This window comes from Elephas maximus, chromosome 17 (assembly GCF_024166365.1).
Source record: "Elephas maximus indicus isolate mEleMax1 chromosome 17, mEleMax1 primary haplotype, whole genome shotgun sequence".
NCBI lineage: Eukaryota > Metazoa > Chordata > Mammalia > Proboscidea > Elephantidae > Elephas > Elephas maximus.
Window position 1 is genome coordinate 21,748,411 of NC_064835.1, and position 26,613 is coordinate 21,775,023.

A 26,613-nucleotide genomic window follows, 5' to 3' on the forward strand; every position below is an offset into this window, starting at 1 on the left:
GGATGCAAAATGGCATAGCCACTGTGGAAAATAGTATGGCAGTTCCTCAAAAAAAAAATAAATAAATAAAATAAATAAATAAAACTACCATATGATCCAGCAATTCCACTTCTAGGTTATATCCAAAATACTAGGAAGCAGAGACTCTGCTTGTACACAGTGTTCATTGCAGCATTGTTCACAGTAGCCAAAAGGTGGAAACAACCTAATTGCCTATGAACAGATGAATGGATAAACAAAACGTGGTACATACATACAATGGAATACTACTCAGTCAGTAGGAGAAATGAAGTTTTGGTACATGCTACAACCTGGGTGGAGCTTGAAGACAATATGGTGAATGAAATAAATCAATCACAAAAGAACAAATATTTCATGACCTCACTTATATAAAGACAAGAACAGGAAAATGCATGGAGACGAAAGAGTATAAACTTTGATCTCTATACATTAGTGGTTACCAGGAGTGGGAGTGAAGGACAAATGGAGTGTTACTGCTTATAGAGTACTATTGCTTTACACACACACAAAAAAAAACCTATTGGTTTACAGGAATGGAAAATTGCATTCTTCAAGGGTAGGGTTGCATAGCCAATTAATGTAATTGCTGTAAATAAGTTGTACACCTTTAAAAAGTTGAATTGACAAAAGTTGTGTGATACATACATTTACAACCATGACAAAAGAGTAGCTGTTTATGTAAAACCAAACTTAAAACTCAACGGTAGTTTAGGTGAACTTGTAAAAAAAAAAAGCTCTGCCTTGAGCATTTACATGATCAAACTGATAGCAGCAACTCAAAATATTAGATGGGAATCTTAGGGGGCAGTGTGTTTATGTTGATGAGAGAGGAAGAACTCAGAAAAGGAGGGTGGGAATGGTAGCAAAACTCGAAGAACGTAATCAAGGTCATGAGATTTTACATGTAGAACCTGACGAATTGGAGTGTGTTTTCCTGTGTATACTCTCAACCAAAAAAAAAGCCACCAGTTGCCATTGAGTTGATTCTGACTCATAGTGACCACATGAGACAGAGTAAAACTGCCCCACAGGGTTTCCAAGGAGTGGCTGCTAGATTCAAGCTTCCAATCTTTTGCTTAGCAGCCAAGCTCTTAGTCACTGGTCCACCAGGGCTGCATATTCTTAACAACAGTAAAACAAATAAAATTGGAAGAAAAAAAACCTGAATACACTAAATGCAGTGCCATTAATTATATTTTACTCCAAGAAGTAATGTGGTAGAGGCTATGGGGAAAAAAAAGGAAGGGGGGAAGAAAGGAAAGTCTCCACGCTAATTGGTCCCACTGTTCTGCAGGCTTTCCAGTCAGGGTCCCTAGGGGACAGGGTTCCAAATGAACAGTAAAGACTCTTATTCTCTCTTGAGGAGTCGATTGCTGCTCCTTCACTCAGGGGCCAGGAGCACTGCTGGGTCTACATTTTTCTGGCCTGAGTGACTGAGTGAAGCAAAGATGAGCAATCAGCTATGGCCTCAGAGATTGGTCCTCCTGTTCCAGAGCATCGAAGGGCAAAGGAGACAATGAAGGGGTGGAAGCGGGGTACGGCTCTCAGCCTGTGTCAGCCATGTCTCCACTCTGTAAGCAACTTTTCTCTAGAGCACTTTCTTCTTATCTTCCCTTTGTCTTTGGACAGGTTGTATGCACTGGAGGAGAGTGGGAAGAATATGAGAATTAGATCTATTTGAGTTTGGCCTGATGCTGTCTTACTTGACTCATGATATTTTCTTAAGATACTTCCTGGTTAATGAAGCCTAACCTCGAAAACCTTAATGATGATTGCGTGTTTTCGGAAACATCGCAGACATAATTGCTATTGAGAAACTGAATTTTGTATTGAAACAACCTGGTTGTTTTTAATATTGATACTTGCCTGTCACTTTTTTTCTCCAATGAATATTATTTTTCCATTTTGTTTTATTATATGTTCACTACAGAAATCATAATTACCAGTTTTTCCAGCTGGTAAGGAAGAAAGCAGGTTTGCAGATTATTTGAGTCAATAAGTTACCTCAGACACTATGAAGGCATTCACCTCAGTGAGGTCATTCTTTAATCTTCCAGGACTGACTGGCCATGAAGATGAGGAATTGCACTGCAGTTACTGAGTTCCTCCTGATGGGAATCCCTCATACAGAAGGGATGGAAAATGTGCTCTTTGTCTTTTTCCTGGGCTTGTACCTTCTCACTCTGGTGGGGAACCTGCTCATTCTGCTGGCCATCCTCACTTCCTCTAACCTCCACACCCCCATGTATTTCTTCCTGGGAAACCTGTCAGTGTTTGACATATTTTTTCCTTCAGTGAGTTCTCCCAAAATGATGCTCTGCCTAATGGGGCACAGACACACCATCTCTTACCAGGGCTGTGCAACTCAGCTCTTCTTTTACCATTTCTTGGGCTGTACTGAGTGTTTCCTGTACACTGTGATGGCCTATGACCGCTTTGCAGCCATCTGCCACCCCTTGCAATACACGGTCATCATGAGCCATCGGGTGTGCACCATCTTGACTCTGAGCACCTGGATGGAGAGCTGTGCGCTTGCTTCTGTCCTCACATTCCTTGTCTTTAAGTTACCCTACTGTGGCCCCAATGAGGTGGACAATTTCTCCTGTGATATCCCTGTGATGCTGTCCCTGGCCTGTGCTGACACCTCTCTGGCTCAGACGGTGAGTTTCACCAATGTAGGTGTTGTTGCTCTCATGTGTTTCCTTCTTATCCTCACTTCTTATAGTCACATTGTTACCTCAATATTGAGAATCAGCTCATCAGAAGGCAGGCGCAGAGCCTTCTCAACCTGCAGTGCCCACCTGACCTCCATCCTGCTCTTCTATGGTCCTGTGGTGCTCATTTATCTCCGGCCTGCTTCCAGCCCATGGCTGGATACTGTGGTTCAGGTGTTGAGTAATATTGTTACCCCTTCCCTTAATCCTTTGATTTACACCTTGAGAAACAAGGATGTGAAGCTGGCTCTGAAAAAAGTGCTAATCCCAAGAGGACATACTTGTTGAGAGTAAGCTTTTAGCTTTTATATTATTATCTGGCAGTTCAAATCCGCCAGGCGCTCCTTGGAAACTCTACGGGGCAGTTCTACTCTGTCCTGTAGGGTCGCTATGCGTCAGAATCGACTCGACAGCAGTGGGTTTTGTTTTGTTTTGTTTTGTTTTATTTTACCTTTCCAATGCTACCTTGCATTTATCTACCCAAATAAACCTTGCATTTATCTGGGGCAATTAGACATCCTTTATTTGTGATTGCTAGGTGGGTTTGACACTCAAAATATGAAGCTGAATAAGTTCTGGTGTGAATTTTGTTTTTATATTTACATAATTTTTTATTCAAAAAAAATCTCTCATAGTGCTTGCTACATGCCTGACATTATTCTATGCACTTTACAAATCCTGGCATATAGAATTATCACAACAATCCTAGGAAGTAAATAATACCATTATCCCAATTTTTCTGAGGAAGAAATTAAGGCACTGAAAAGTTAAGAAACTTTCCCATAGTCACAGAGTTAGAAAGTTGCCAGGCTGGGATGTGGACCTTAGGTCTTACCCTTGTACACATGCTGCCTCTGCGTTACAGAAATTGTAACATAAATACTCCTTCCAGGAACTTCTTTTCTATTTATACGGAGTGTTCTTCAACTTGCTTAAAAAAAAAAAGTACTTAACTAAATTTGTTCCATTTATTTCTTTCATTTTGTAGTCTGTACCTTGATAGAGGAAATGTTTTAGAGTCTGATATAAAGAAAATCCCTTACATTTTAAAATCCAGGTGATAATTTCTATATCTACCAACATGTACTTAGTATAGAGGTGATATTCTAGATGACTTGAGTTCTTTCTTTATGACAATGGTATGAATTCCTTAAGAAGGATTGCAAAATTCCATTCATTAAGTCAAGGGCTAAATTTGAATTCCAAAATTCAAGTCCTTTGAAAACCATAATGATGTTTTATAATATAAATAAATAGCTTTGAAGAAATTTAGGAAACTGCAAAAATGTAAAGTGAGTAAAAATCACTCATTAATCCTGTCACCCAAAGATAAACATTATTAATATTTTAATTAATAATTAAATTATTAATATTTAAAATTTATTTTGTTGCCCTTGTTGAGAATATACACATCGAAACATATGCCTTTTCAACCATTTCTGCTTCTTCAATTCAGAGACATTGTTTACATTCTTTGAGTTGTGTAACCATTCTCACCCTCGTTTTCTGAGTTGTGCCTCCATCATTGACATAGACTCACTGTCTTCTAAAGTTCCTATCTAATCTGTCAAGATGCATTATCACTTCTAGCCCATGTGGATAGTTCTTAAATGAGTTTAGTGTTCAAGGTAAACTTTTTATTAGTTAATCTAAATTATTGTTTGGTTTTAAGAAAACTTCAGGGGACATGTTTGGTTTAAGGTTTAAAGGTTATCTCAAGGCAATAGTTTCAGGGGTTCATCCAGCCTCCATGGCTGCAGAAAGTCCAGAGTACATAAGAATGTGAAATTCTGTTCTAAGTTTCTCCCCTTTTGATCAGGATTCTTCTGTAGAACCTTTGATCAAACGTTCAGTCCTGGTAGCAAGGCACCATCTTGTTCTTCTGGTCTCATGGCCAAAGAGGCAGTTGTTCATGGAGGCAATTAACTGCACATTCCATTTTCTCCACCTATTCCTGACTATTCTTTCTCTGTTGTTCCAGGTAAATAGAGACCAATTATTGTGACTTCGATGGCTACTTGCAAACTGTTAAGACCCCAAGTACTATGCAAAAAACTAGGAGGTAGAACAGAGCACTAAACCTGCTAATAGGCCAGTTAACTGGGATGTCCCATGAAACCATGACCCCAAATCTCCAAACCAAAACCCATGAGGGAGGCCACTGAAAACACCATGGCTTGGGTGAGGCACATGTTAGTCTTCAAAGAGACATCTTTGCTTTTGAACACTTCACGGAGGTCTTTTGCAACAGATTTGCCCAATGCAATGTGTTTTTTGATTTCTTGACTGCTGCTTCCATGGGTGTAGTTTGTGGATCAAAGTAAAATGAAATCTTTGATAACTTCAGTCATTTCCTTGTTTATCATGAAGTTGCTTATTGGTCAAGTTGTGAAGATTTTTGTTTTCTTTATGTTGAGGAATAATCCACACTGAAGGCTTTTGTCATTGATCTTTGTCAGTAAGTTCTTCAAGTTCTCTTCATTTTCAGTAAGCAAGGTTGTGTCATCTGCATATCACAGGTTGTTTATGAGTCTTCTTCCAATCGTGATGCCCTGTTCTTCTTCACTTAGTCCAGCTTCTTGGATTATTTGCTGAGCATACAGATTGAATAGGTATGGTGAAAGGGTACAGCCCTGATGCACACCTTTACTGACTTTAAAGTATTCTGTATCCCCTTTTCCTGTTCGAACAACTGCCTCTTGATCTACGGACAGGTTCATCAGGAGCACAATTAAGTCTTCTGGAATTCCCATTCTTTGCAATGTTATGCATGATTTGTTATGATCCACATAGTTGAATGCCTTTGCATAGTCAATAAAACAGAGGAAAACATCTTTCTAGTATTCTCTGCTTTCAGCTAGGATCCATCTAACATCAGCAATGATTTCCCTGGTACTGAGTCCTCCTCTGAATCTGGCTTGAATTTCTGGCATGTTCTGGCTGCAGCTACTTTTGAATGATCTTCAGCAAAATTTTACTTTCCTGTTATATTAGTGATATGGTTCAACAATTTCCCCATTCAGTTGGATCACCTTTCTTGGGAATAGGCATAAATATGGATCTCTTCCAGTACGTTGGCCAGATAGCTGTCTTCCAAATTTCTTTGCATAGACAAGTACTTCCAGTGCTGCATCCATTTCTCGAAACATCTCAATTGATATTCTGTCAATTTTGGAGCCTTGTTTTTCACCACTGCCTTCAATGTAGCTTGGACCACTTCCTTCAGTACCACTGGTTTCCGATAATATGGTATCTCCTCAAATGTTTGAACATCAACCAATTTTTTTGGTATAGTGACTGTATGTATTCCTTCATCTTCTTTTGATGCTTCCTGAGTCATTTAATATTTTCCCCATAGACTCCTTCAGTATTGCACCTCGAGGCTTGATTTTTTTCTTCACTTCTTTCAGCTTAAGAAATGCAGAGCGTGTTCTTCCCTTTTGGTTTTCCATCCCCAGGTCTTTGCACATGTCATTATAATACTTTGTCTTTTCGAGCCACCCTTTGAAATCTTCTGTTCAAATCTTTTAGTTCATCTTTTCTTCCTTCTGCTTTAGCTACTTCATGTTCAAGAGCAGGTTTCAGAGTCTCTTCTGACATCTGGTCTTTTTTTCTTTCCTGTCTTTTTAATGGCGTCTTGCTTTCTTCATGTATGATATCCTTGATGTCATTCCACAATTTATCTGGTCTTCGATCATTAGTGTTCAACCTGTCAAATCCATTCTTGAGACGGTCTCTAAATTCAGGTGGGATATACTCAAGTTTGTGCTTTGGCTCTCGTCGACTTGTTCTAATTTCCTTCAGTTTCAACCTGAACTTACATAGAGCAATTGATGGTCTGTTCCACAGTCGGCCCGTGGCCTTGTTCTCATTGATGGTGTTGAGCTTTTCCATCATCTGTTTTCATAGATGTTGTTAACTTGATTCCTGTGTATTCCACCTGGTGAGGTCCATATGTATAGTCACCATCTATGTTGGTGAAAAAAGGTATTTGTAATGAAGAAGTCATTGACCTTGCAAAATTCTATCATGTGATCTCTGGCATCGTTTCTATAACCAAGGCCATGTTTTCCAATACCAATATTTCTTCATTTCCAACTTTTGCTTTCCAATCTCCAGTAATTATCAATGCATCCTGATTGAATGTTCAATCAATTTCAGACTGCTGAAGTGGGTAAAAATTTTTAATTTCTTCATCTTTTGCCTTAGTGGTTGTTGAGTAAATTTGAATTATAGTCGTATTAACCGGTCTTCCTTGTAGGCGTATGGATCTTTTCCTATCACTGACAGCATTGCACTTCAGGATAGATCTTGAAATATTCCTTTTGACGATGAATGCAACTCCATTCCTATTCAAGTTGTCATTCCTGGAATAGTAGGCTATGTGATTGTCTAATTCAAAATGGCCAATGCCAGTCGATTTCAGTTCACTAATGCCTAGGATATCAATGTTTATGTGTTCCATTTCATTTTTGACAACTTCCAATTTTCCTAGATTCATACTTCCTACACTCTACTTTTTGACTATTAATGGATGTTTCAGCAATTTCTTCTCATTTTGACTTATGCCACGTCAGCAAATGAAGGTTCCAAAAGCTTTACTCCATCTATATCATTAAGGTCAACTCTACTTTGAGGAGGCCGTTCTTCCCCAGTCTTTTGAGTGCCTCACAACCTGAGGGTTTCATCTACTGGCACTGTGTCAAACAATGTTCCACTGCTATTCATAAGGTTTTTGCTGGTTAAGTCTTTTCAGAAATAGACTTCCGGGTCCTTCTTCCTAATCTGTCTTAGTCTGGAAGTGCAGCTGAAATCTGTTCTCCATGGGTGACACTGCTGGTATTTGAATACCAGTGGCATAGCTTCCAGTATCACAGCAACACGACAAACTGATGGACACGTAGGGACATAAAGCCTTAGGCTTCCTTAATCCCACCATGCATCCCATCCTGGCTTTTATCAATCATAACCATAAATACAAGTCCTCACCTAACTCCATCCCTAAGTTCTCTACTTTCTTACATGTTCAAACTGTCCTGTGCTTCGTTCATAGTGGCCTCCCTCCTTGTCCTTCATATTTGTCTTCTGCAAGATCTCTTGGGGCAGAGACAATGCTACAGGTATACCATATCCATTTTTAATTTTCTTTCCTAGGCACAGAATAAGACAGTGTTTCCCAGATTTCATGTTAATAGTGCCAGAATCATGTCAGTGTGTTGTGACTAACGGAATGTGGGCTGAAGTGATGCAAACTCTCTGAAGGGAGCTACCTCAGGGATAGCTCATAATATCATCCCAAGTGTCCTCGTCTTACTCTCTCTGACATCGAGACTTTGGAAGCCATTGAAACAGCCTGTATTTTCTAATATTCACCTGAAATACGCTGCCCTGAAGAATTTTCCATCTTCTTTAGGACTGTTCATGACTATGAATAAATATTTGTTGTCCTTCCCATTTAAATTTTGTGTTTAGTTGTTATGGCACAGCCTATCATACACTAATTAATGTAACTCTCTTACATTTTTTTGTAAATAAGATGTTTACGTACTTACTTTCTTTAGAATGTTACCTACAATTTCTTGTCTTAACTGAAAGGATGCTAATCCTTTTAGAAAATTTGCATTTGCTTCAGCCGAAAGTCCTTTATATAGAAAAAGACCAGGGGTGTGAGTGGCTATATTGTGCCTATGATGTCTCAAATAATGAAGATTTATAGATGTTTGCATAAAGGTTCCCAATTTTTAAATGTTGCAACTAATTGAATAGAAAATGTAAATCTGTAATCCAAAGACTACCTACGAAGTGTCAAGTTTGAATCTTCTGCAGAACCGTTTCTTAACTTGGAAGTCCATCAAGCTCATCTATCCTCTTCCTTTAACATCGGCTATTCCCATACCAAAAAACAAACAAACAAACAAACCCAGTGCCATCGAGTCGATTCCGACTCATAGCAACCCTATAGGACAGAGTAGAACTGGCCCATAGAGTTTCCAAGGAGTGCCTGGCAGATTTGAACTGCCGACCCTTTGGTTAGCAGCCGTAGCACTTAACCACTACGCCACCAGGGTTTCCACTATTCCCATAGCCATCCCTAAACATGCACTAAAGTCTTTGGTTGAAAAAGAAAATTCTTCCTCCAAACCAAGCTCCACTCCAATGTTAAGTGATTTAAAGTCTTCAGTGACGACCTATACATCACCCTAGTCTCAAACCTCTATCTTTTTTTTACTGCCACTTAATTTCAAGATCCCAACCCTGGCTACTGCTGTCATGTTTACCATCACTCTATTTGGCCCACTCCTGAAATATCAAACATGAATAACCCCACTCTGAATATAACCTCTTAGTGTTCCACATATCTATTTCCATTTTCCCACTAGACTTTGTCTTCTACCTCAATGGAATCTACTGTCCTTAAGTTTTTCTTTGTCCCTCTGTTTTTTCCTAATTCTACCTTCTTCTCTATTCAACTTTGAATTTATAACTCTTCTGGTTCTGCTTTCCTCTACATTCTGCATAGGCTTATTTGTGCCTATTCCTATCACTTTCAATGCTCTCTAAGACCTGATTCATGTATTGGAATTGTTGAATAGACACCTGGCTAAAGAAATTTAGAAAGACAAAAACGTGGGAAAAGAAGTCCAAGGCAAACCTAAAATATAAATAAATTCTAAGGTCTTTATTTTACAAGTCAGCTGCAACACAGCACTGATTGTGGGAACAAGTTTCATGTCAGGTTTTAAGGGTTAGGTATAGATTGTGCCCGAAGCTCTTTCACCTTTCAATTTTTCCCAAACACTAATTATGTTCAAAAACTCCTTGGAAACAAAAGATTCTAATTTCAAAATTACACTGTAAAAGGCATACTTCTGGAATTAGTACCCGATAGATAAAGTTGAAGAAAATACATACTATTTTTATCTTATCTTTATTCCGACACTTACTGGATGTGGGTCTTGAGTAAGAAATGTAACATTATGTTCCCCACTTTTAGTGTGACATGGTCTCTGGAAAATTGCATTTGTCAGCCAATGACTTTTTTTCATTGTGGTAAATATATGTGTAACAAGGCTTTTGCCATTTCAACATTCTTCATGTGTTCAATTCAGTATTCATCATGTTGTGCAGCCATCACCACTATCAATTTCCAGTTTTCCAGTACCCTTAACAGAAGCTCACTGTCCTAAGAGAGGAATCCCCCTTTCCTCCTCGCTCCTTCCTGTCTCCGATAACCACTAATAAACATAGGCCTGTGAGTCGGAATTGACTCGATGGCAGTGGGTTTAGTTTTATACACTTGCCTATTCTAGATATTTCAAATAAACCGAACCCTGTGCCGTTGAGTCGAGTACGACTAAGTGGGATCATAAAATATTTGTCCTTTTGTGACTGACTCATTTCCCTCAACATAAGGTTTTCAAGGTTCATTCATGTTGTAGCATGTATCAAGACTTCTTTATTCCTTATGGCTGAGTAATGTTTCAATGTATGTATATGCTACATTTTTTTAATCCATTCTCATCTATTGATGGACATGAGGCTGTTTCCACTTTTAGACGACTGTGACTAGTACTGCAATGAGCATTGTTGTAAAAATATCTCTTTGTGTTCCCGCTTTCAAAGCTTTTGAGTGTCAGCCACTGATACTGATTCACATGTTAGCTCTGTAAGTTTTAATAATTAGGAAACATTCTCCAAAACTAGTTGTCACTAGCATATATTAGTGTTCCCAGGTATTGTCTGATTTCTTTTTTCATAAATATTATATGGGAAATCAAAAAAGGCTGTTTTGGAGACTGCTATCCAAATATCATTTTAAATTACAAAGACATAATTAGCACAAGGAACAATAATCTATAGGATATGTTTTGTAGTCGTGTTAGTAGATCCAGAGAGAAGGTGAGAGGGAAGGAATATTTCCCCAGTGGAACAGGATGACTATACCTCCATGGTTTTGACTAAGAGGAAAAGAGAAACAAATTATTGTTCTGATGAAAATATTGCAGAAATGTCATCAAATATTTCAGGGCATAAAAACAATTCTGGTATTTCCTTCTACCTATTGTTAGCTTCTCATACAGCGCTCTTTCTTCAGCTCCTGCCTTCCCACTTAATGAACTGCTTTAAATCATATCCAAAGTTGAATGTTCACCATACAGCAAAATTGATTAAGATAGTTGACATTAAAAGGTTATTAAAGGCTGTCTAGAACATACTGCCTCCCAATTGAGAAACCCACTCTACTTCACTCTGCTATCTATTTAACTCCTTCAGAGAAACTGGCATCCTTGAACACCAGCCAGATTGTGCCAAAGTTTGCATATTCACTAAAAATCTCCATTTATTTTGGAAAAAAATGGAGTTATAAGTGAATTGGGGAGAAGGAGGAGAGAAAGGAAAGCCTCCATTCTAATTGGTCCCTCTGTTCTGGAGACTTTCTAGTCATGGCCACTAAAGGAGAGGGTCCCAAAGGAATAGTCAGGATACTCTTTCTCTCTTAAGGAGTCGATTGCTACTCCTTCACTCAGTGGCCAGAGGCACAGCTGGGTCTACATTTTCCAGGCCTGAGTAACTGAATCTAGCAAAGATGAATGTTCAGCTATAAGGGCCCCAGAGACTGGTCTTCCTGTTCCACAACATCTAAAGTCAAAGGAGGCAGCGATGGGGTGGATGCGGGTACTGGCTTTCAGCCTGTGTCAGCCATGCTTCCACTCTGTAAGCACCTTTTCTCTAGACCACTTTCTTCTCATCTTTGGACAGGTTGTATGCACTAGAGGAGAGTGGGAAGAATGTGAGAATTAGATCTATTTGAGTTTGGGCTGGTACTATCTTAGTTGACTTCATGATGTTTTCTTAAGATTTTCCCGGTTAAGGAAGCCTAACCTCAAAAACCATAATGATGATTGCATCTATTTAGAAACATTGCAAGCATAATTGCTGTTGAGAGACTACATTTTGTATTGAAAGAACATGGGCGTTTTAATATTGGTACTTGTCTATTGCTTTTTCCTACATTGAATAGTATTTTTCCATTTTTTTTTTTAATTAAATGCCCACTCCTATAAACCCTGGTGGCATAGTGGTTAAGTGCTACGGTTGCTAACCAAAGGGTCAGCAGTTCAAATCTGCCAGGTGCTCCTTGGAAAATCTATGGGGCAGTTCTACTCAGTCCTATAGGGGTCGCTATGAGTCAGAATCGACTCAACGGCACTGGGTTTGGTTTTTTTTGTTTACTATATACACTTTGTCAGTTGTTCCAGCTAGTGAGTAAGAAAGGTTTGCAGATTACTGGATTCAATAGGTTATCCCGGACACAATGAAACTATACCAACCCAAACTAAGAGAAATATGTGGAATAAAGGCCCATTAAAATCAGAATAATATCTTGGAAGAATTTTTAACAAGTGTAGGTATGAGCAGACATTACATAAGGCATTTTATATGTATTAAAAAATTGATCTTCGCAAGAATCATGAGACATGTTATCATTATTTAGACAGGTACAGAGGAGATTTAGAGATTTTGTTAGAATTATCTGAAGCCACAGGGTAAGGGACAGATACTGGATTTAAACTTGGATGTTTCTGATGTATAGTTTATTCTCTGCCCGCTATTCTATATTGCCTAGAGTATTATCTCCTTATTTTACTTATGAAGAAACAAATACAACACAAATATATGGCTTACCTAATGCCACTCGTGAATTAACAGCTGAATTGGATGGACTCTTGTAATTTTCTTCACAGCACAGAGGTATGATCAGTTTCAATGGGTTCTACGAAGGTAGTCACCTCAGTGAGGTCGTTCTTTGATCTTCCAGGACTAAGTGACCATGATGATGAGGAATCACATTCCAGTAACTGAGTTCCTCCTGATGGGAATCCCTCATACAGAAGAGATGGAAAATGTGCTCTTTGTCTTATTCCTGGGCTTGTACCTTCTCACTTTGGTGGGGAACCTGCTCATTCTGCTGGCCATCCTCACTTCCTCTAACCTCCACACCCCCATGTATTTCTTCCTGGGAAACCTGTCAGTGTTTGACATATTTTTCCCTTCAGTGAGTTCTCCCAAAATGATGCTCTGCCTAATGGGGCACAGCCACACCATCTCCTACCAGGACTGTGCAACCCAGCTCTTCTTTTACCATTTCCTGGGCTGCACTGAGTGTTTTCCATACACTGTGACGGCCTATGACCACTTTGCAGCCATCTGCCACCCTTTGCAATACACGATCATCATGAGCCATCGGGTATGCACCATCTTGACTCTGGGCACCTACATAGGGAGCTGTGTGTATGCCTCTGTCCTCATGTTTCTCATCTTTAAGTTACCCTACTGTGGCCCCAATGAGGTGGACAATTTCTTCTGTGATATCCCTGTGATGCTGTCCTTAGCCTGTGCTGACACCTCTCTGGCTCAGAGGGTGAGTTTCGCCAATGTAGGTGTTGTTACTCTCAACCTGCAGTGCCCACCTGACCTCAATCCTGTTCTTCTATGACCCTGCGGTACTCATATATCTCTGGCCTCCTTCCAGCCTGTGACTGGATACTGTGGTTCAGGTGTTGAGTAATATCATTACCCCGTCCCTTAATCCTTTGATTTACACTTTCAGAAACAAGGATGTGAAGTTGGCTCTGAGAAAAGTGCTAATCCCAGAAGGACCTACTTGTTGAGAGTAAGCTGTTGTATCATTATCTGCCTTTCCAATGTTGTCTTGTATTTCTCTGGGGCAATTAGACATTCTTTTTTTCTGATTACTAAATGGGTTTAACACTCAAAATACGAAGTCAAAGAAGTTCTAGTGTAAATTTTGTTTTTGTATTTACGTAATTTTTTATTCAACAAAATCTCTCACAGTAGTTACTAAATCCCTGGCACTATTCTATGCACTTTGCAAATCCTGACGTATGTAATTACTGCAACAATCTTATGAAGTAGATAATACCATTATCACAATTTTTTCTGAGGAGGAAATTAAGGCACTGAAAAGTTAAGAAACTTTACTAGAGTCACATAGGTAGAAAGTTGCCAGGCTGGGATTCTTTGTGCCTATTCAACCATTTCTGCCTGTACAATTCAGAGACATTGATTACATTCTTTGAGTTGCGTAACTATAATCACCCTCCTTTTCTGAGTTGTTCCTCCATCATTGACATAATCTTGCTGTCTTGTAAAGTTCCTATCTAATCTTTCAATTTGCTATTGTCGCTTCTGCCCCATATAGATAGTTCTTCAATGAGTCTAATGATCAAGGGAGACAATTTTTCCTAGTTAATCTAAAATACTGTTTGGTTTTCAGAAGCCTTCAGGGGATATTTTTGGTTTAATGTTTAAAGATCATCTCAAAGCAATAGTTTTAAGGGTTCATCCAGCCTCCATGGCTCCAGGAAGTCTGGAATCCAGGAGAATGTGAAATTCTGTTCTACATTTTTCCCCTTTCGATCGGGATTCTTCTGTATGATCTTTGATCAAATGTTCAGTCCTGGTAACCGGGCACCGTCTAGTTCTTCTGGTCTCATGGCCAAGGAGGCAGTTTTTCATGGGGGCAATTAGCCACGCATTCCATTTCCTCCTCCTATTCCTGACTCTTCTTTCTCTGTGGCTCCAGGCAAATAGAGACCAATTGCCCTGCCTTAGGTGGTGACTTGCAAGCTTTCTATGCAACAAACTAGAAGGTAGAACAGAACACTAATCACATTATTAGGCCTGTTAACTGGGATGTCCCATGAAACCATAACCCTAAACCTCTAAACCAAGGAACCAAATCCCATGAGGTGTTTGGTTGTACATAAGCAGCCTCAGCAGCTACTCTTTTTTTGTTGCGGTAAATATATGTATCACACAACTTTTGCCAGTTCAACTTTTTGTGAATGTAGAACTTACTGACAGCAATTACAATAATCAGCTGTGCAACCCTACCCTTAATCAATATGATGTTTCCATCACTGTTAACCCCTCCTTCCTCCCCCCCACCCCCACCCCTGGTAACCACTGATAAACTTTAGTGTCTATACGTTCTCTTTTTGTGTCTTTTTATATGAGTGAGGTCATACAATATTTGTCATTTTGTGATTGACTTATTTCACTCAGCATAATTTCTTCAAGCTCCGTCCATATGTAGCATGTATCAAGACTTTGTTTCTCCTCCTGGATGAGCAGTATTCCATTGTATGTATGTACCACATTTTGTTTATTCATTCACCTGTTGATGAGCATTTAGGTTATTTCTACCTTTTGGCTCTCTTCTAATGGCTAAATTGGAACTAGACTCCAGGGTCTGCCTGTTTAGAATTTTTTCATCTATGTCTATAACCACATCTTATCTCTATCATATATCTATGAGGTTGTAGATAGATCGATGGATCGATGGATCGATAGATCAATGATAGATCGATAGATCGATGATAGATCAATAGATCGATGATAGATTGATAGATCGATGGATCAATGGATTGATGGATCGATGGATCGATGATAGATCGATAGATCGATGATAGATCAATAGATCGATAGATCAATAGGTCGATGATAGATCGATAGGTCAATGGATCGATAGGTCGATGGATCGATAGATCAAGACATAAATCTCATCTATCTACATGTATATATGTTAAGAAGAATTATATAGTATGATCATATTTTGAATATATATTATCTTGTTTTAACATTCTTTGAAGTATTTCAGTTGCTGAATTTTTTGAAAACAGCTCTGTAATTCATGTAACATAAAATTGATCTATTTACAATATAAAATTAAATGTTTTTAGTATATTCACAAATACGTGCATGTATCACCACGGTCAATTTTTGAATATTTTCATCATTGCAAAGAGAAACCACATGCCCTAAAGCTATCACCCCTCTATGTTCCCATACCCCAGCCCTATAATAACACTAATCTGCTGTCTGTCTCTATAGATTTGCCTACTCTGGACATTTCATGTAAATACATATACATGTACATACATACAAAGATTGTAAGGATGGCGCAGGACCAGTCAGTGTTTCTTTCTGTTGTGCATGGGGTTGCTATGAGTCGGAACTGAATCGAGGACACCTAACAACAATATACATACATGTATATGTATATATATGTAGGTATATATATATATATACCTACATATATATGTATGTATATGTATTTAAATGAAATTTATGTATATAGTCTTTAACTCAGCATAATGTTTTCAAGGTTCATTCATTTTATAGCATGTATCAGTACTTTGGAAACCCTGGTGGTGTAGTGGTTAAGTGCTGTGGCTGCTAACCCAAGCGTGGGCGGTTCGAATCCGCCAGGCGCTCCTTGGAAACTTTATGGGGTAGTTCTATTCTGTCGTATAGGGTCGCTATGAGTCGGACTTTACTCGATGGCACTGGGTTTGGTTTTGGTTTTTATCGGTACTTTATTCATTGTTTATATCCATATAACATTCTGTTGTATGAGCATACCACATTTTGTTTATCCAATCATCCATTGATAGATGTTTGGGTTGTTTCTACCTTTTGGCTATTGAGAATACCGCTGCACTGAACATTTGTGATACTACTGGGTCAAGGAATGTGAGTTTTGTGTTTTTTAACCTTTTTTATACATATTGTCAAAATACTTTACAGTATTGTCTATAATCACTCCTAGTAATATAGTTTATTTTACCCTTTGCAGTGTAAAGCACTGGCCTAAAAGTTGTTAAATTAATAACTCCTGTTTGAATGCACATTTTTATTTCAAATGAGACAGGATATGTTTTACATATTTATTTGAATATCTTCTTTAATATGAATCAGTCATTGCTCTTTGTCCATGTTTAATGGGATCTTAGGTATTTTGTTATTATTTTGTGTTCTTCACAGATTTAGAGTATTAACTTCTCATATGTGTGCATTTTCCTTCAATTTTTAATCTGTCCTTTTGTGTCCTTCATGATGTTTTTACAGAAGTCTTTACTTTTTATGTAGCCAAATTTATCAATCTTTTCTTTCTGTTTTCCCCCCATTGCTTATAAACTTAGAAATTGCTATAATTCCTCTCTGATAAATATTTAATAATTATTCTAGTTTTTTTTTTTTTTTTAATAGACTCATTGATATACCTGAACTTTGTTTGATTCCAAGGTGGGAGCTTAATTTCTGTTTAACTTTGCAGTAGTCAACTTCTCATCTTATTTTAATGCCTTCCTGGTATTAAACTATCTGTGAATTCCTAGGATAAACTAGTCATTGAGATGAGGCTTGTTAATACTTGGCTAGATTGCATTTTCTTGGACTCAATTTAGTGGTTCACATAAAGTTTAATTATGGTTTGGTGGCATATTTTGGATTAATTTTTAGTCTTAAATTTATTCTCTTAAGAAAACGAATAACATAAATACACTGTTTAAACTTAGTATACTTTAGAAAAGAACACAGAACTCTCTGTGTCTTGAAATAGTCTGTAAAGCCATCTGACTCTAAGTGGTTTTTTCTAAGTGTTTCTTGGAAAATGATTTTCAGTTTTTTTCATGACCATTAATCTATTTGGATCTTTTATTTATTTATTTTTTCCTTGAGTTCCTCTTGCTGATTAATACTTTTCTAGTGAAATTTCTATTTTCCCTAAATCAGTAAATCTCACATTTTAGTGTACACAAAATCATCTTAGGTCCTGGGAATTAGAGGTTGCAAATTAAAAATGTGGTTACACATGTATAATCATCCAGAGGTCCTGACTGACAAAGTCTGAAGAAAGAACCAGAAATCCATATTTTTAACAAGCCTATTCGGGAGATTAGGCTTTCAGGTTTATTAGGATAAGTACATTAGTTTTTTCTTTGTATCTATGTCATAATCCCATTCTCACTATACACTTCATTTTGAGTTTTGGCTGTTCTTACATAATTAGATATACTGAATGTGTAACTTTTATTCAGATCTTTCCTGAAAGAAAAACTTCTGAATTTATTTATCAATTTTCTTGATATTTTTCAGTGAAAGTTTTCTGGTTGTATTTTTGCTACTCATTCTTTCCAACAATATCCTTGATATTTATTTGTTTACTTCTTCTTGGGTCTTCTCTCTTGTTTTGAATCAACTAGTAAGTGCATTTATACTTTCTTCATTCAAGCGGTTAATTATAAGGAATTGTACATTTAAAAACACTTTTAAAATTATTACCTTATTCCTTGATTGTTAGAAAATACAGATGATGTGTTTTACATTTTAGAGTTTGAAATTTGTGGGGGGGTGTGGGTGGGTATGTGTGTGTGTCCTGATATATGATCAAGTTGTATCATTGTACCTAACAGAATTGAAGAGATTTATAATATATCAAATTTAAACAATCACTTTAAACAATCACTTTAGGTTTCTTAATTAGAATTTTTTAGACTTCACCACTTGTTTCTTGGTTATTGTTCCATCATTTATCAGAGAACAACAGTTTTAGCCACCTAAAATTTGATAATATGTAATTTGGAGCATAGAGATTATTGACACATATAAGCTCATTGAGGAGAAAAGAAGTCTTTAAATTTTACTATTGGATTTCTAGATGTGCATTCTTTTTCACCTCAACCAACTCCTTTTTCCTCCACACCTATTCTCTCTAAACCAAAAAACCAAACCCACTGCCATCAAGTCGATTCTGACTCATAGTGACCCTATAGAACAGAGTACAACTGCCCCAAAGAGTATCCAAAGAGTCCCTGGTGGATTCAAAATGCCAATCTCTTGGTTAGCAGCCATAGTATTTAACCATTATGCCACCAGGGTTTCTGCCTAGTCTTTAGTGACTCCTTTTTCCTGTTACTAGGGACCCTGGTTTTCTGCTCTTTCTCACCTATGGTACATTATTTACAGATGTTTTCTCTCCTTTCTCCCTTTATCTCCAGCTATCCAGCTGTGTTGCATATTAAGAGCTGTCTCCAAGGAGTTGTAGAAAGGCACATTGATGGAAAAGTGTGTGTACAGGAGGATGCATAGTATTGGAGGGCAATTGGGGATAGACAATAATGGGGAGAGATGATCTTATACTTCCTCACTCTTCCTTCTTCTTCAACCTGAATTTTTGATCACAGATCAATTTATGTTTAGGCCATGCTTTCTTTTTTTCTCTGTCTCTTAAATAATCCTCATCTGCATGCGCAATTATTGAAGTTTTTACAAAATTATAACATTTTATTAAAATTTATTTTCAAATTATTGGATTCTGTTGTGATGACAGGTTTTGAATATCCTACGGACATTTTTATTAGGAAAGATTGTATAAAGTATGACTAGTATGACACCAGATCAACTCAATTTTAATATAACCTCCATATATAGAATGGTATTATTAGAAAATTTACTTCCTCCTCATGGAGTCTCAAATGTGGATGTATTTAATCTTAGTTTTGAGAGGTAACTTGCCCATTTTCACTACCAGGGTGTAGGAAGCTTACTATTGGTCATATTTAGAGAGTTCCTTTCTGACATACCACCATATCCCTTATGTACATGTATATGTACATATATATACACATAAAAAAAAAAACAAAACCCAGTGCCGTCGAGTCAATTCCAACTCATAGCGATGTATGTATATATACGTATACATTGGGGCCCTGGGGGCCCAGTGGTTAAGAACTTGGCTGCTAACCAAAAGGTCAGCAGTTTGTATTCACCAACCAGTGATTGGAAACCCTGTGGGGCAATTCTACTCTGTCCTATAGGGTCATTAGAAATTGGAATTAGTTTGATGGTAATGGATTTGGTTTTGGTTATGTGTATACATTATCCATTTAAAGAAAATGCAAAACAATCTATTTTTTTCTGCTTTTTTAATAATTTTTTTTTTTACTTTTTTAAAATAAAAGTAAAAAAATTAATAAAATATCTCCATATTTTTCATGTTTAGGTTGAATTTCAACATATTAATGAATTAAGTGCAATAAATGAAATTAAGCTCACTATAAAAGGTCTGTCATTGATTAAAATGACATTGAAAGAGCTGTATAACGTAAGCTAGATTAGTTACCCTCTCTCAATCTGTGAGTCTCGATTTGTAAGATAAGTAAGAATCTCTGCCATTTATCACTTATAAAAAGTTTTCGCTTATTTTCTTCCTTTTTCAATAATAATAAGCAAAAAGTTTCTGCATATAAAAGCAAATATATTTTCTTCACCCAATAGTATTTAAAACCTCGACCGTTTTCAGGACTATACACTTCACTGTAAATAATGTTGGAGTTAAACTGATACGTTTAGCAACATACATACAATTATTCTGCAAGATGTCTATGCATGAAAGGAAAGATTTCTATATTTCAGAATCTCCTAGTCTTTGACACATTCTAAGGAATTCAGCTTCTGTTAACTTTAATATTTCACAGGCCAAGCTGTTTTAGTCTTATTAGACTCTAAAACCATCTGTTTGTGGGCTACATAAAGCCTAAGGTTTCCTTAATCCTACTATGCTTCTCACCCTGGCTATTCTCAATCATGACCATAAATCAAAGCCTTCCCCTTACTCTATCCCTAAGTTCTGTACTACCTCACATATTCATACTGTCCTATGCTTTCTTCAAAATAGCCTCCCTCCTAGTCCTTCCTATTTGTCTCCTGTAAAAACTCTTGGAGCAGAGACAATGTTATATGTATACCATATCCTGTATTATTTTTCTTTCCTAGGCACAGAATAATAGAGCATCTCTCAGATTCATATCAGTTGTGTCAGAACCATGATATTGTGTTATGACTAATAGAATGTGGGCAGACATGATGCAAACTCTCCTTTGTATTGAAGTGAGTTATCTCGGATATCGCTTATAACATCATCGTGAGTGACCTTCCTCCTCACTCCCTCTGACATGGAGATTTTGGAAACCATTTGATGTAGCCTGGATTTCTTAATATCCACCTGTAGTAGAGCTGCCCTGAAGAATTTCCATCCCATTTAGTACTCATCATGACTAAGAATAAGGGTTTGTTGTGTTTAACAATTGAAAGTTTGGATTCAGTTGTTATTGTGACATAGCCTATTGTCTTAGTTATCTAGTGCTGCTGTAACGGAAATACCACAAGTGGATGGTTTAACAAAGAGAAATTTGTTTTCTCACAGTCTAGGAGGCTAGAAGTCAAATTCAGGGTGCCAACTCCAGGGGAAGTCTTTCTCTCTCTATTGGCTCTAGGGGAAAATCCTTGTCTGCAATCTTCTCTTGGTCTAGGAGCTTCTCAGTGCAGGGACCTCGGATCCAAAGGGCATGCTCCCCTCCTCGTTCTTTATTCTTGGTACTAGGAGGTCCCTCTCCTTTCTGATGGATTCTCTCTTTTATATCTCAAAAGAGACTGACTCAAGATAAAATCTAATCCTGTAGATTTTGCCCTGCCTCATTAACATAACTGCTTCTAATCATGTCTCATTAACAACATATAGGTAGAATTTACAACACCTAGGAAAATCACACCAGATAACAAAATGGTGGACAATCGCACAATATTGGGAATCATGGCTTAGCCAAATTGTCACATATTTTGGGGGGACATAATTCAATCTCTGACACCTATCCTATACTAATTAAAATAACTCTTTTATATTTTATTGTAAATAAGACTCGTACATACTTACTCTCTTAAGAATGTTACCTACCTTTCCTGTCTCAACTGAAGGCATACTATTCCTTTCAGCAGATTTGTATTTGCTTGATCTGAAAGCTCTTTATATAGCAAAAGTCTAGGTCTGTGCATTGTTATTTTGAAAGGCAAGTGAATTGTTGATCATGCCTTTGAAATTTCAAATAACCAAGATATGTAGATGTTTATGTAAAGTTTCCCAATTTTTTAATGTTTTAAGGAATTTAATAGAAAAAATAAATCTATAATTGAAAGGCTACGTACAGCGTGTCAAGTTTGAATCTTTTGCAGAACCTTTTCTTGCTTAGAAGTTCATCCAGCTCTTCTATCTTCTTCCCTTATCATCAGCTTTGTTTTTTTCAGTCATGCCTAAATATTCACTAAAGTCTTTGGTAGAAACAGAACGTTCTTCCTCCAACCCGAGGTCCATTCCAATGTTAGGTGATTTAAAATTCTTCAAAAATGACCTATACCTCACCCTAGGCTCAAAGCTCTATCTCAGGTGCCCTTACCTCCACTTAATTTTAAGATCCCAACCAAGGGTTTTTCCCTGTATCCTGCCATCACCTGTACCATCACTCTATTTGGCCACTCCTGAAATATCAGACATGAATAATCCCACTCTGAATATAGACTCCTTGTCTTCCACTTTCGTCATTCTGTTTTCCCACTAGACTTTGTCTTCTACCTCAATGGAATTGACAGTGCATGTTTTTCTTTGTCACTCTATTTTCTCCTGGTTCTACTCAACTCTGAATATTTAATTCTTCCGGTTCTCCTTTCCTCACATTCAGCATAGGCTTATTGATGCCTATTCTCATCACCCTCAATGCCCTCTAAAACCTGATTCACTCATTGGAACTGTTCAAAAGACACCCGGCTAAGGAAGTTTAAAAGACAAGAACATGGGAACAGAGGCAATCCTAAACCATAAATAAATTCTAGGGTCTTTATTTTACAAGTCAGCTATGCCATAATACTGATTGTGGGAACAAGTTTTTATGTAAGCTTTTAGGGACTCAATATAGATTGTGCCCAAGGAGATAGCTCTTGCACCTTTCAAAAATTTTGAAACACTAATTATGTTCAGAAATTCCTTGAAGACCAGACAAAGATCCTCATTTCAAAATTACATTATAAAATGCATTTTTTCTGGGGTTAGTAACAAATAGATAAATTCTAGTCAAAGAAAATACATGCTATTTTCCATTATCTTTATTCCAACACTTAGTGGATGTGGGCCTTGAGTAAGAAATATAACATCATGATTCCCACTTTTGGTGTGATATGATCTCTGGAAAATTGCCTTTGCCATCCAGTGATTTTTTTTTTCATTGTGGTAAAGATATATTTAACAAGGCCTTTGCCATTTCAACATTCTTCACATGTACTATTCAGTGATACTGTGTTCACTGATATTAATTATATTCATCATATTGTGTAACTATCACCACTGCTTGTTTTCACATCTGTTGATGGACTTGAAGTTGTTTCCACCTTTTGGCTACTGTGAATAGTACTGCAGGAACATTGTTGTAAATGTAGCTGTTCCTGTTTTCTGCTTTCAGTTCTTTGGAGCATCACCCACTGATGTTGACTCACAGTTTAGCTCCGTAAGTTTTGTAATCAGGGAACACTTTTCCGTACTCTGGCAATAATTGAGATGTCACAAGCATATATATATATGTGTTCCTAGGTATTGTCTGAATTCTGACTTTTCATAAATATTTTATGGGAAATCAGAAAAGGCTAATTCAGAGACTGCTATACAAATATGATTTTAAATCACAAAGCCATCCTTATAATTAACACAAAGAAGAATAATTTATGGGATGTGATTTGTAGTCCTGTAAAAAAAAAAAAAAAAATTTTTTTTATGATAGATCCAGAGAGAAGGAGAGAAGGAAGGGATATTTCCCCAGTGAAACAGGTTGACTATACCTCCACGGTTTTGAATAAGAGGAAAAAAAAAAAAAGAGGAAAAGAGAAATAAATTATTGTACTGATGAAAATCTTGCAGAAATGTCATCAAATATATCAGGGCATAAAAACAATTATAGCATCATTTTTTTCTGCCTATTGTTGATTCTCATATAGCACTCTTTCATCAGCTCCTTCCTCCCCACTTAATGAACTGCTTTAAATCATATCCAAAGATGAGTGTTCACCATACAGGAAAACTGATTAAGATACTTTGCATTAAAAGGTTGTTAAAAGCTGTCTAGTGCATATTGCCTGCCAGTTGAGAAACCCATTCTGCTTCATCTCTGATATGTATTTAACTCCTTCAGAGAAGCAGGCATCCTTGACCACCAGCTAACGTGTGCCACAGTTTGCATATTCACTAAAAAGTTGCATTTATTTTGGAACAAAATGGAGTTACAGATTGCATTGGGAAGAAGGAGGGATGAAAGGAAAGTCTCCGCTCTAATTGCTCCCTCTGTTCTGCAGACTTTCCAGTCAGGGCCCCTAGGGGAGAGCATCTCAAAGGAACAGTAAAGATACTTATTCTCTCCTAAGGAGTTCATTGCTGCTCCTTCACTCAGGGGCCAGAAGCTCTGCTGGGTCTACATTTTCCAGGCCTGAGTAACTGAGTCTAGCAAAGATGAGTGTTCAGCTATTATGGCCTCAAAGACTGGCTCTCCTGTTCCACAGCATTTGAAGGCAATGCAGTCAGTGATGGGGTGGAAGTGGGGTCTGGATCTCAGCCTCTGTCAGCCATGTTTCCATTCTGTAAACAGCTTTTCTCTAGAGCACTTTCTTCTCATCTTCCCTTCATCTTTGGACAGGTTGCATACACTAGAGGAGAGTGGAAGGAATGTGAGAATTGGATCTATTGGAGTGTAGGCTGATACTATCTTAGTTGACTTCATGATGTTTTCTTAAGATATGCCCTGTTAAGGAAGCCTAACCTCAAAAACCTTAATGATGATTGCATCTATTCTGAAACATTGCAAGCATAATTGCTCTTGAGAGACTAAATTTGGTATTGAAAGAACACGGTTCTTTTCAGTATTGGTACTTGTCTCTTCCTTTTTCCTACATTGAATATTATTTTTCCATTTTGTTTTATTATGACTGCTATTTTTTTTTTTTTTTTACAGAAATCTCCATTGTCAGTTGTTTCAGCTGGTGAAGAAGAAAGCAGGTTTGTAGAATATTTGGTTCAGTAGCTCATTCCAGACACAATGAAAATATACCAAGCCAAACTAAGAGAAATATGTGGAATAAAGGCCCATTAAAATCAGAATGGAAGAAGTACAACCAGAATGCTCCTTAGAAGCAAGGATGGCGAGACTGCATCTTACATACTTTGGACATGTTGTCAGGAGGGATCAGTCTCTGGAGAAGGACATCATGCTTGGCAAAGTACAGGGTCAGTGGAAAACAGGAAGACCCTCAAAGAGGTGGATTGACACAGTGGCTGCAACAATGAGCTCAAGCTTAACAACGATTGTAAGGATGGTGCAGGACCGAGCAGCGTTTGTTCTATTGTGCATGGGGTTGCTATGAGTTGGAACTGACTCAACAGCACCTAATGACAACAACAACAATAGAATTAGAATAATATCTTGAATGAATTTTTAACAAGTGTAGGTAGGTGCAGGTATTACGTTAGGTATTCCTACATATTAAATCATTAACCTTCACAAGAATCGTGAGAGATATTATGAACATTATCTATGCAGGTACGGAGGAGATTTAGAGATTTTGTTAAAATTATCTGAAATCACAGAGTCAGGGGGGCAGATACGGCGTGTAAACTCAGATATATTTGACTGTGTAGTTTATTCTCTGCCCTCTATTCTATACTGCCTTTAGTGTTTTCCCTTCATTTTACTTATGAGGAAACAAATGAAAAACAACTGTATGGCTTACCTGATGTCACCCATGAAGTGACAACAGAATAGGACTGATTCTTATTTAAATTTCTTCACATTACAGAGGTATCATCAGTTTCAATGGGTCCTATGAAGGCATTCACCTCAGCGAGGCCATTCTTTGATCTTCTAGGACTAAGTGGCCATGACGACGAGGAATCACACTCCAGTTACTGAATTCCTCCTGATGGGAATCCCTCACACAGAAGGGATGGAAAATGTGCTGTTTGTCTTTTTCCTGGGCTTATACCTTCTCACTCTGGTGGAGAACCAGCTCATTCTTCTGGCCATCCTCACTTCTCCTAATCTCCATAAAAAAAAAAAAAAAAAAAATCTCCATACCCCCATGTATTTCTTCCTGGGAAACCTGTCAGTGTTTGACATATTTTTCCCTTCAGTGAGTTCTCCCAAAATGATGCTCTGCCTAATGGGGCACAGCCACACCATCTCCTACCAGGACTGTGCAACCCAGCTCTTCTTTTATCATTTCCTGGGCTGCACTGAGTGTTTCCTGTACACTGTGATGGTCTATGACCACTTTGCAGCCATCTGCCACCCTTTGTGATACACGGTCATCATGAGCCACCGGCTATGCACCATCTTGACTCTGGGCACCTAGATAGGGAGCTGTGTGCATGCTTCTGTCCTCACATTCCTTGTCTTTAAGTTACCCTACTGTGGCCCCAATGAGGTGGACAATTTCTCCTGTGATATCCCCATGATGCTGTCCCTAGGCTGTGCTGATATCTCTCTGGCTCAGACGGTGAGTTTCACCAACATAGGTGTTCTTGCTCTCCTGTGCTTTCTTCTTGTCCTCACTTCTTATACTCGCATTTTTATCTCAATATCGAGAATCAGCTCATCAGAAGGCAGGGGCAGAGCCTTCTCAAACTGCAGTGCCCACTTGACCTCCATCCTGCTCTTCTACGGTCCTGTGGTGCTCATTTATCTCCGGCCTGCTTCCAGCCTGTGACTGGATACTGTGGTTCAGGGGTTGAATAATATTGTTACCCCTTCCCTTAATCCTTTGATTTACACCTTGAGAAACAAGGATGTAAAGTTGGCTCTGAGAAAAGTGCAAATCCCAGGAGGACATACTTTTTGGGAGTAAGCTTTTATATCACACTGTTGCCTTTGTTTATCTGGGGCAATTAGGCTTATACTATTTTGTGATTGCTAAGTGGGTATAACACTCAAAATACTAGGGTGAATAAGGTCTAGTGTGAATTTTGTTTTTATATGTATACAATTTTTTTTCAGCAAAACCCCTCACATTGCTTACCACACGTCTGGCACTATTCTGTGCTCTTTACAAATCCTGACATATGTAATTACAACAACAATCCTATGAAATAAATAATACTATTATCCCAATCTTTTCTGATGTGAAAACCAAGGCACTGAAAAGTTAA

General features: G+C 37.8%; 1 protein-coding gene and 2 pseudogenes across 1 annotated transcript; all 3 read left to right on the plus strand.

The window, feature by feature from the left end:
* Positions 1–2,090: 2,090 nt before the first annotated feature.
* On the plus strand, positions 2,091–6,752 carry LOC126060672 (olfactory receptor 958-like; the record flags this gene model as incomplete). The annotated part of the gene is made up of 2 exons (XM_049856901.1): positions 2,091–2,993; positions 6,723–6,752. Coding segments are annotated over exons 1-2 (933 nt in total), but the record flags the coding sequence as incomplete, so codon positions are not given.
* A 5,815-nt stretch (positions 6,753–12,567) lies between these two features.
* On the plus strand, positions 12,568–13,408 carry LOC126061068 (olfactory receptor 958-like; annotated as a pseudogene).
* An 11,938-nt stretch (positions 13,409–25,346) lies between these two features.
* LOC126061069 (putative olfactory receptor 10D4) lies at positions 25,347–26,312 on the plus strand (annotated as a pseudogene).
* Positions 26,313–26,613: the final 301 nt, after the last annotated feature.